The sequence below is a fragment of the Falco rusticolus genome, chromosome 1 (genome assembly GCF_015220075.1).
Source record: "Falco rusticolus isolate bFalRus1 chromosome 1, bFalRus1.pri, whole genome shotgun sequence".
Taxonomy (NCBI): Eukaryota; Metazoa; Chordata; class Aves; order Falconiformes; family Falconidae; genus Falco; species Falco rusticolus.
The window spans coordinates 46343831-46356082 of record NC_051187.1 but is presented as its reverse complement, the minus strand read 5'-3'; the positions used below and the strand labels follow the sequence as shown (position 1 = coordinate 46356082).

Genomic DNA, 12252 nt, shown 5'->3' with positions numbered 1-12252 from the left:
AGCTTAGATGGGCATAATCCAGCCAGGTGCTGGTAACCTCCAATGATGGGGACTGCACAGCTTCTCTGGGCAACCTGCTCCCACGCTTGGCTGTCCTCACAGCTTTCCCTTATATCCAGTCTGAAACTCTTAAATCAATTCATACTGTTGCGTCTTGTCCTCCTGCTACGCATCACCGCGAAGAATCTAGCTACATATTTTTACAACCTCCCCATGGGTACTAGCAGGCTGCTATTAAGCCCCCCTGGAGATGTTTGCTCTCCAGGCTGAACAAGCCCCTTTACCTCAGCTCTTCAGAGGGTTGCCAGGAGCCACGATTTAACTCCAGCTGGTGACTGAAGTACCACACAGCTGCCCACTCACCAACACCCCAGCCCACCCCCAGCCCATCCAGCAGGATGGGGAGGAGAATCATAAAAAAGGTAAAACTTGTGGGTTGAGATAAGAACAATTTAATAATTGAAAAAAAGTAAAATGTAATAATAATTGTAAAGAAAAGGAGAAAGAAAAAGGGAAGAATAAAACCCAAGGGAAAAACAAACAAACAAACAAACAAGTGATGCACAATACAGTTGCTCACCACCCGCTGACCGATGCCCAGCCAGTCCCCGAGCAGGGACTTGCTGCTCCCAGCCAGCTCCCCCCAGTTTATATACTCAGCCTGGCATCCCCTGGTGTGGAACATCTCTGGCCCGTTCAGGTCAGGGCTGCCCTGCCTGCCAGTTCCTTGTGCACCTGCTCGCTGGCAGAGCACAGGAATCTTGGGAAGTCCTTAACTTAGGGTAAGCACTGCTTAGCAACAACTGCCACATCATGCGTTATCAACAATATTCTCATCCTAAATCCAAAAATACAGCACTGTACCAACTACTAAGATGAAAAATATCCCAGCCAAACCCACACCACCAGCAAAAATGGAAACTGGGGTTTCAGCTCTTCCCTGTGTTCAGATTAATGCTTTCAGGCAGGCAGGCCACCTGTATTTGAGAAAGCTGAATTTCAACTGGAACAGCTATGAAAACAGCCATGGTGATCAAGTATTTGTCTAACTTCACTGGAAAAAAATTATGAGAAATTGTGACAATTCAGTCTGGAAAATATTATCAAAGAAGCAGTGGAATTATTGAAGGCAAAGAATTGTACCACAACAATTGGCATAGTCACGATTAAATTAATGCTGGAAGCCCTCACTGTTTTAACATGGAACTTTGTACAGTTTTGGAGGATTTTTTATATAAATGTAGAAAATAAGCTTGTGATAACAATCCTATACAGTCCAGTATTTTACAAAGGTGTTTTAAAGGAAAAAAAATTATTCTTCTTATATTGATCCCTGGTTTAAGCATTTTTCTGGTTACTTGTGCAAACAAGGAAGGTTTGGGTGTTGGGGTATTTTTTTGGTTGGGTTTTTTTTTTTTGGTTGTTTGTTTGCTTTGTTTTGTTGTTTTTTTTTTTTTCTTTTTCTCTTCATTTTCCAAAATCTTTATTCTGAGTTTATTTCCTTCAGTGAAGCTCTGAAATTGGCCACAACCTGGCAGAAACAGGGTGCTGTCGGGTCACATTGCTGCTGGTTGATACATGCTGCTGGAGTACTTAGAACTAATTTAGAGTCAGAAGTGCCTTAGGGTTAGGTATTGCTGCTAAGTGGTTTTCTTGAGCTTATTGTTAGGAGTCCCCTGTGTCAGTGGAAACTCTTGAGTGCCTCAGAATCAGAGCTTGGAAAGGCAGAGGATGAAAAACACCGTCTGGAGGTAGCTAATGGAACTGGCACAGGGTGTAGGACCCTGCTATGACTTCAGTTTGCTACTGAACAGCTGGAAGGTGCCTCCCGCTGTTTTGAATCCAAGTTCAGAAAGCTGAAAACAGCCATCTACAGTCTTTGAAGATGTGGCCTTTCTTTTCTTTGAAAACGTGGATGCAGGAAGAGTGGGTGAAGGCTTCCTCCTTTTTGTACCAAATCCAGTGGTGACAGCACTGGTCCCCAATAAGCACAGCCTGGTTCAAATCCACACATTTATACAACAGAGTTAAATCAGACAACATTGGAATCTGTTGACCTATAAAATAGTTTACAAAGCTTATCCATCTGTATTGGTTTTTCCTAGGGTTGATTGGCAGAATAAGAACAATAGGTGAAAATGTTAGTTAATAGAATTTTGAATTTTTATAATATTCACTAACCATGTTCCTGTAGCAACTAATGGATTCATTTTTCCAGAAGCTCTTGAAATGCATTACAGGTGTTCAGTTTAAAATACCATGAAAAAGGGGGAAATGAGTACAGATGACTGGTAATCATATGGGGGTTTAGAATTATTTGAGACCTTCCAATTCATTAACAAACTAACCTTCAAAGTATCCTGTCCCTGGTGTTTCATTAGGTAAAAATATACGTCCCAATTAAGCTGTCAATGCTCTTTCAGTTGAAATCAAACCCAGTACCTTGTGGTAAGTAGGAAAAATGATGTAGTAACTATGTTATGTTCTTAATACAACATTCATAATCTGCTATTCTGTAATCCATATTCGGGCATACTTGATTTCTAACTGAAATGCAAACACTACCTCTGTATAACAAAACAGCTGTTCAATAGCACAAAGAAATATCGAATTCAAGCTCAGAATATTCTGTTAATTGAAAGAAGTTGAAACTGCTGATGAAGAGTCACTATTTAAAATCTAAATGCTACCATGATAGTCTTAAATATTCAGATGCCCTTTAACCTGTATTTAACAGTCCTAATGATATGTGTGAGAAGGAGGCTCAATAAAATCTCAAAATGACATTTTTAACCTCATTGATACCACTTACAAAAATACGCAGGGTTCTTTGAAACTCATTTAATGATTTTTTCCATTGAAACTTTTAAAGATATGCATATACAAGATATATTTCTTACCTATTTGCATAGATCTTATTTTTGAATTTATGAACTCTTTGGCATCATGTGTCTAGTTGTCGAAATAATTTGTTTATGGGAAATACAATTAGTTGCACTGAAGGGGTTGTTCTGATATCAGTTTACCTATTCATGCAGTTGCTTACCAATTTCTCTCAATTTGATATTATAAACCAAGCAGTCAGAAAATACACAAATGAAGACAGATAGACCACATGCAAGAAGTTAAAAACTGCAAGATCATACTTTGAAATATAAATCTCTACTAGCTTATAAAAAAGAAACTTAGGAAATCTCTGGATTTAATTCCTTATGCGTACATATAGTTGTGCAGCAAATAACTAGCTATTTATCAGCATGGAAGAGCAGCTTAAAAGATTACCTTCATGCATGGACTATTGAAAATGTCTACTGCCAAACTGAAGGGAAAAGCAACATTTCTTTTCACTTTTGCACCATTTTTTCTTTCTTTTGGTGACTCTTAAAATAGCCTGACAGAGCCTTTTCAACATGCTGGAGGAAAATGATCCCATCCAGAGGGACCTTGACAGGCTTGAGAGGTGGGCCCATGTGAACCTCATGAAGTTCAACAAGGCCAAGTGCAAGGTCCTGCACGTGGGTTGGGGCAATCCCCCCATATCAACACAGGGTAGGCAGTGAATGGATAGAGAGCAGTGCTGCAAAGAAGGACGTGGGGGTGCTGGTGGATGAGAAGCTCAGCATATCCCAGTTATGTGTGCTTGCAACCCAGAAAGCCAACCATATACTGAGCTGCATGAAAAGAAGCATGACCATCAGGTCAGGGGAGGTGATTCTGCACCTCTGGTCTCATGAGACCCCATATCTGAAGGGCTGTGTTCAGCTCTGGGGCCCCCAACATCAGAAGGACATGGACCTGTTGGAGCGAGTCCAGAGGAGGCCACAAAGCTGATCAGAGGCTGGAGCACCTCTCCTGTGAAGACAGGCTGAGAGAGTTGGGGATGTTCAGCCTGGAGAAGAGAAGGCTCCAGGGAGACCTTCTAGCAGCCTCCCAGTACCTAATAGGGGCCTACAAGAAAGCTGGAGAGGGGCTTTTTACAAGGGCATGTAGTGACAGGAGAAGGGGGAATGGCTTTAAGCTGAAAGAGGGTGGATTTAGATTAGATATTAGGAAGAAATTCTTTCCTGTGAGGCTGGTGAGGCGCTGGCCCGGGCTGCCCAGAGCAGCTGTGGGTGCCCCATCCCTGGCAGTGCCCAAGGCCAGGCTGGACAGGTCTGGGAGCAGCCTGGTCTGGTGGAAGGTGTCCCTGCCCGTGGCGGGGGCATGGAATTCAATGGTCTTTAGGGTCCCTTCCAATCCAAACCATTCTATGATTCTATGTCTCATAAATATATATATTTTTTAATACCTTAGCAAAAGCAGCTCTATCGTCATAATCCCTGGTAAAGAGCACTCCATCCCGTCCTCACCACATGTGCTTCTCAAATTTGTTAGCATTCAGGAACGTAGTGTAGACTTTCAGCAGCTGTAACACAACTTGGCACATTTGGCTTCTTCCATTACATTTCCATTACCTTCCACTACTTTAATGTATTCTCATAAGAAAATCCTAAATCTTGAAAGTTTGTAAGAGCCTGTGAAAGCAAACATGAGTGTTTACCATGAATTAAGAGAAGGCAATTGTTGCCTCTGCTTCCAACAGCAACAAGGAATGACAGGACTCGAAGCCAACCGTTGTTACATCTGAGTTTGTACTAAGGGAAAATTGAAACGCTGAAGAGTGTTTGATTTTTCATTCATTCAATGGAACCAAACAACTCTCCTGGACACCAGAAACCTGTTCCATAGCAATGGGAAAGAAATAAACCCTGGTCTTCGAGCTGGAACACCGGACTAGCTACACAAAATACAGTGAATTGGCAACAGCCCTTTACTGAACTGCTTTAACGTGAGTCAGAGATATTCTTAGGGTGGGAACAGAGATACTGGTTTCAAATGAGAATTGTGAAATGAGGACAGTTTCTGTACTATACTGTGATATTACTGATATTGTTAAATCTGTTAAGTTTATTAATGGAGATATTGGTCTCCTATTTCATATAATGATCAACATAGTTTATTCAAGTTCTAAAGCTTTTCCTATTGCCAAATGTTGCTAATACAAAAGAGTAAGTTGCTGCCAAAACTGACCACTAACTTGGACTTGAACAGACTGGAAGAGATCACGCACAACACAGGATAGCTTTCACCCTCAAGGTAATCTCACCATCGTCGTGAGATTCAATTCTTTAACATTATTGGTTAGGCAAGGAGAGGGCATGGGAAGCGCCAACTCACCTGCACCGAGCAGCCTGGCCAGGCAGCGCCTCTGCTCTGCTGCTGCAGTGCTCGGCGGGCGCTTGTGTGTTTGTGCAGCTCCTAGGCTGGAGGCTGGCGCCAGGGGCTGGCCATGAGAGCAGACCTCTGTCGATACTCTAATTACTCTGTGCTTAATTGATGAATAGATGGCCTTTTCTTTGTAGCAGCCAAAGGAAACTTTTCCAGTTAGTTAAGCTCTTCTAAAAAGTTTTCTTTTCACGTTGTATATTTTATATATACATATATATATATATATTCAAGAAAACCCTAGTAATAGGCAGATAAACTTCCTTCTACCTTGCTTTCAGAAGAAGTCTGTGTTACACACCACCCCTGTGTGGCTACATTGGAGCACTCACCAAAGTCAGGACTCTTTAAAACTGATGGAGTTTATTCTCCTTTTGTCAAGCATTTTCTACATACAGAACATTCACATGGTGTAAGTTACAGAAGAAAAATGCATGAGACAGACTACTGCAACTAACTGAGTAGCAGACAGATTACATGATTCTTTGTTCACAATGGAGAAAAGTTGTGATAAAGGAAAACAGATTCAGTACCTAGAAATGTAATCAAACTCTTATCTTAGTTATATCTACCTATCAGGAGGTTTGCTCAAGCTGAAGAGAGATCTACTGTACCACACAGGGCAGGACGCTAAATGCACACAAGATTGCAATGCTAGAAAATTCCAGATTCTAAGCAATTTTACACAATCTAAATTGCAGTAAAATTTTGTTTAAAAAAAGATATTTCTTCTTCAGTAAATGGAGGTCAGTTTAAGAGCTTATAAGCATTCTTTAGCAAAAACATAATAAAAATAAAAATACTCCCAAACTTTTAAGTCATTGCTCTAAGTCTGGATAGTTGTTTACTGCTGGCTTTCTGATCCTACTGCCTCGTTACTCTACTTCTGGGAATCTTATTTTTCCCATTTACATGTTTAACCATTGTTAATATTAGAATTCTAAGTAAACAAACTATAAAAAATACAAAGTTTTTGTTTGTTTTTTGCACTAATCCAATTGGGTGCATGGAATAGAAAACCCGTTGAGCTAACCTAATGGTTTAACAAATATGGATCAATGGTACAATGTATAAGCAAAAATGTTATCTATTGGTTGTAGACGTCAGCTCTTTGCAATTTTAGTTTCTTGAAATACATTTTGTTTGTTTTTAAGTAACAGTTTCCTTGATGATATAAGTGAAGCTTTGTGATGCCAGGTTTTTGAATGTGGTTTCCTCTGAAAGGATAAGTGCAATATTTCTCTTTAGTGAACTGAAACTCCTTGCTGATGAAGCCCTGTGATAGCTGAAAAACCTAACATCTGTTTTTTTCTAAAAAAAGGTTAAGCTTCTGCAAGCAGCTCTCTCAACTAAGACTTGCCATAAAAATAAACTCCTCAAATTGCAGTGATCAGAAAACACTGCAAATATAATTTCTCCTTTTTTTCTCCCCATGTATGTTCCACAACTTGAGACTAGAAATTTGATACCAAAAGTTTCTTTCCAATGACAGCTAATCCTGTAGCCACAGTGGGATTATACCATTTTTATGTTTTACCTTTCATGTGAGACTTTCGCTTCAAGGCACAAAAAGATTGAACAGTGGACTGGACAGAACAGGACATAAAATTTCAGTTTAAGGAGTCAAAGGTTCCACAACAGCTCTTATTTTGTGTCTGAAGCAAACCAAACCAATATTTGAACCGTACTTAAGTCTTCCATTTACAAATGCAAAGTATCAAATAAAATTCCCTGAAGCTTTTGGGTGTGTTTTTTTTCTAATTCCTTTAAAATAACGTATGGCATTTATAATCAATTTTAATATTTTGTGATTTCAGTCAAAGAACACAATCTTAGCTGACAATTAATAAGAAGTACCATTATCAAATAGCCATTGTTTTAGTAACTCTTATGTAGAAGTTGATTCAAATTGTGTTCAAGTCAAAGAATTTACAGGTATAGAAGGGTCTAACAATTTAAAATTAAAATTGTGTACATTTGAATAACATGTAATTTAAGTGCAATGTACTGTAAAACTATTAATTCGGTAAATATCTAACAGATCTTTATGCTTCTCCAACCCAAATTACTGTGTTGCCTCTCTCAACTTCAGTGATTTCACAATTTAACTTATTGAGCCGTCCATCCAGGATAAACAGAGATTCCTTGGAAGGTGTCATGAGATACTGACCAAAAAGGCCACTGTCTTTAATAAGACGATTCTTACTGTTCCAAGGCCATTCGCCTGCCTCGACAGGCTCCTTCAGACTCTTCACCATCTTAACCTTGCCAGAGGAGAGCTCCATGAAGAGAACATCAGTTTGTGTGCTGGAGCTACAGTAGACATTGTATTGATTAACTTCAGTGAATGATGGCTGAAAAGCTACATCAGATATGTGCAAATTAGTGTGAATGTCAAATGCATCTTGTATTTCTCCTCTCATTGTTATGGACTGGATCCTCATGAGACCTTTCGCATCATCAATGCTGACAAGGTAGCGTCCATCAGGAGAAATATGTGGCGTGCCCGTTACATCGCCGTTGTACCCAATCACTGAGTCAGTAACGCCATCCACTATGAGCTGTGGCAGGACAGCCCCAGTGGTGTCAGGCTTGCAGCAGATGAAAAAGTATCCTCCGAGATGTGTATAAGCCAGTGACTGAGGAATGCAGTTATAATCCTTTAAACTAATTGTCTTGATGTATGACATAGTTTCTAGATCAATTTTCTGGAGCACAGGCTCATCTTTATGAAGAATAAATCCAAACCTGGAAGGAAAAGCACAAAATCAAAGTCAGCTACTGTGTGCATTATGTACAACTGGGGAGAGCCATTCTAAGCAAAGTAGATGAGTTACTATGTGCAGTGGTGTATTGCTATGTATCTCAGCCTCAGATGTTCCAGATATTAAGCAGTTTATAATATTTAATTTTTAGCGTTTCTTGTAACTGTAATTTAAAGTGCGTCTAAAAAACATTAAACTGATTAATGGAAAAGTATTTTTTCCTACTGACATAGGGGAAAGGTAAACATTACTCTCAGCTATCTATTCAGTTACAACTTTTACAAAAGCCAAGTAGGAGAAATAGATCCAGTATCAATAGATAGTACATCCCACATATTTTAATTCACTTCATATATTTCTTCAACTTTCTTGGGAAGATCAACTTAACCTAGCGCTCATTGTTATTCAGATAATTATCTGAATCTTCTTCATTGTAATTCATGAATATCATAAAAGGATTTAGGTTTATGCCTCCCAACCATCCAAGGCCCATATTTCTTACAATTTAAATTACCCTTTATGCTTTTCCATACATCAAGGAATTTTCACTGAACATGAATAGTATGGCTAAACTTTAAAATCCTAGAGCTGAATGTTTGTAACATTTTAAGTATAAGCTATATGACTGTTCTCTAATGTTAACATATAAGTTCTGACTGCACGATCATTTGACTGTATATAGGCAAACCCCACCACTCTAAATATTATGGAGTCATGTGAAAGTATATTAGTTTTGCTTATCCAAGTAGCTTTCACAGCACTTTTCCTGAACATCTGCTTTCCTTTGGCACATTTCTTAACATTGGCCACTGAGTCTTTGATCCTAAGAATATATAATCTAAAAACACCTTTCATATCTTGTTGATATAAAACACTATGATGGCTAGAATGTTCCAACAATTGAGCTGAAAATAGCACGAAAAATTTCACACAATACCTTGCAACCCCAATATATTTACTAATCAGTGAACCACCAAAGTAACAGGCAAAAAGGTTTCAGGACACTGTTCGGCCAGCTCCTCCCGCATGAGACAGGGTGAACGGTATTTGCATTTCCTACTGAATTGATATAAGGACATTTTTAATTTTAGCCCCAAAGTTCTTGCATACTGCTTCAGTACCATAGGATCACAGAACTACAGAATTATTTCAGCTGGAAGGGACCTCTAGCTATCATTTGGTCCAGCTCCCACCAAAGGAAGGGGCAGCATGAATCAGGCTGCCCACAATTATGCATTGAGCTGATAACGAGATCATTTTTGTCTTTGATTGTTCAGTCACTTATATGTAATCTGAATTAAATTGTCTTGGTTAGAAAAAGGCTGAGTGAGCCATTACAAAAATTATGCAAGAGAACTTGACAATCACTGATACTTTTCCATTCACAAGGTTTGGTTTTTTGTCATGGAGGAAGACTAGGATCATCAAGCAAAACCTGATTTTTAGCTGTTTTGGCCATCTAATGTCCTTTCCTCAGCCTTTTTGGGCAGGCATAAAGTTGTTGATTCTTGATTCTGTTATTGTGTAGCAAGCGTTTGTTGGTCATGAGAAACAAACTTGTGCTGTATTATGTACAGAATCATCCTGTAATAGAAGACATTAAATAGCAAGCAGCGTTCTGACATTTCAAATGTTTACGGTATACCTCAGTGTTAAATAACCAATGTTATACACATGAGCAGTGGTTACAGAAGGACAAGAGAATTAGCTTATTGATTATCTTTTACATAACAGTCTCCAATGTAAAGCAACGATCAGTGAACTGTCCGAGAGCATTCACAATATTCTGGACAATGACTTCAACATATTTGCTACTTAATATTTACTCCTGAAAAACAATAACCAAAACCCCCAATGCATCTTAAAAGGACTTTGGTCTGGATGAGAATTGACTGAGGGCTAGATATTGTCATCACTGTTGGCTTCATTAATAGCAAACGCAAAACAGAACAGAACTATCTAGGTTGCTAAATCAAGCATTAAAAACTCAGAAAGCATAAAAGCAACAAATACAAATACAGAAAGTAATGTTAGAGATGATATTATATGCAATATAAACTTGGCCAAACTTCTTGATCTGTCAAGTTTATTGTGTATAATCAATCTTCAGCCTTATTTCTACTACAGTTAAGTTTGGGTAATTACATGCAAAAATTACATGCAGAATTACATGCAGAAAACTCTTCATCCCTGCCCTACTCCAGTGCTACTGCTTTGGAATCCATGGGGCATATCTGAGGAGCACAGGCGGTGCATGCGGAGCAGTTCATGTGCTGTCAGTGGGTGGCTGAGTGGAGGATAACTGCTTTGGCAGAGGGAAGCGTGGGGTCAGCTTGGCAAGAATTCATCCTATGGCTTCCATTTAGCATGTACAGGTGGCAGGTTAGAAAACGTAGAGAAGGAAGGTGGAGAAAAGTGGACATAATGCTGTGCAGGGAGATGGGTGGTACATGCAAGAGAGATTAGCGCATTTTTAGAGGGAGAAACTGGATACGTGGGAGAACCTGTGATTATTGTGGAACAGTGTAACATGGGACAAATATTACACTGGCTAATCCAAGCATGGAGAAATTTGTCTAAGAGTCACTTAACTGATAAATTCTGGGAAGACTAATTCAGTAACATAAATTGATGAATACTAAGAATATCAGCAAGGCTTACCTGCTAATTTAAATCACTATTAAAATGAAGGATTTAATTCAGTTTGATCCAAAGAAATCTGCCTAACTTATCTTGATTAAGCAGTGTTCATGATAAATCTATGTGATGTTTTTGCATTTAAATGTAATTGATTTCAAGAGGAATATATGTTATTGATCTTTGCTTCTCAAATATTATTCCCAGCATAATGTTTTTGAACCACAAATACATTCAGCTTATGTTAACTCGGGTTGCAATAAAACTCTTGATTATCAAAACAGCGAATATGTTCTCCAAAGTTCAATTAAACTTAAGGTCTTACATACCTTCCCCAAGTGTTAGATCAGTTGAAGGCATGGAAAGACTCGCACTTGACAGCTAGCTTTCCCCACTGAGGAGGATGCTGCCATGGGTTTGTCCCCTAGCTTCTCATTAGCTGGTGGTACCTTCTGCCAGACAGATCCCCTAAATTCTGCCAGGTAAGAGGTTGCAGAGGCATTCCCGCATGCATGTCATTAAGATGAATGTAGCTATTGTGGAATCATTTAAATGCTTAAAATAATACCTGTTGATTAACCTGGTTGGTATGAACTAAATAGTTTAGGAGCCAGAGAAGAATGTGGATATAAACTTTCCCACTAGAACAGGCAGATCTAAAAAAAGGATGTTTTTCTATAGTAAGGGACCCCAGATCTTCAGGGTTAATCACATCTTTATTCTACAGCAAATCGGCAAACATTTTAAAACATAAAGCAGATGATAACATATAATGTCTCAAGCATTCTAGTTTCTTGTGCAGTTTTATCCTATCTCTTTATAACATTTAATTCCCAGACCTAAAGCCACAAGTAAAAATCTTACAGTATCTTGGATAGATTGTTCTTGCAACTGAAGTAGTGGCTTCAGCTTTAGTAACTGAGTTTACTTAAAAAATAAATAAACTGTGTTCAAGACTGCAATAACCTTATCACAATGCTGTATTTGTTGCGCTTAGGAGATCTACTGTCCCTTACTCTGAAGCTATTAAGATAGCTTGATTTTATAACCTCCTGCTGCAGCAGCTATACATATATATAGGATATAGATATATATATGTCAGAATACATATTCTGACCATCAGCTATACCCGAGTACCCATTAACAATGTATCTTACGTTTAAAGTGTGCAAGAAGCAGTTTAATAAAATTTTTTTCTACGATTGTTCATTTTTGTATTTTTAAATCTTCCTAACTTTGTAGACTTCAAATTATTTATAATTATCCATATTATTTGTTGTGTTCTCTTATTTCTGAATTTGAAAACACAGCTTTGTGAGATAAGCCCTCCCTTCCTTCAAGTAGCCATTTCTCTAGCCCTGGAAAAATATAATTCTACTTTCTTGTAATGTTAACATGCTAAAGACTTTTTGCTTTATAGTGTTTTCCGGTTCAAACTTTAAAAACCCACTACTTCGGACACATCTGTGAGGTTAGCCTAGAAGGTGATGGTTTTGGAGCTGGGTACACTAAAAGACCAGCTATGTGAGCAGAATAATACATTGAACTTAAGCAGCAGCTTTTAGTTATTGATTTCAAAGCACTT

At 38.6% G+C, this 12252-nt stretch overlaps 1 protein-coding gene across 4 annotated transcripts in view; it reads right to left on the bottom strand.

Moving 5' to 3' along the window:
* Positions 1-5602: 5602 nt before the first annotated feature.
* Positions 5603-12252, bottom strand: part of FSTL5 (follistatin like 5) — a 322446-nt gene continuing 315796 nt past the window's right edge. For all 4 annotated transcript variants that reach the window (XM_037377605.1, XM_037377621.1, XM_037377613.1 and 1 more), the window contains one exon: positions 5603-8013. In XM_037377605.1, coding sequence (XP_037233502.1) covers positions 7311-8013 — 703 coding nt within the window. In that variant the 3' untranslated portion in view covers positions 5603-7310. The remainder of the gene's footprint in view (positions 8014-12252) is intronic.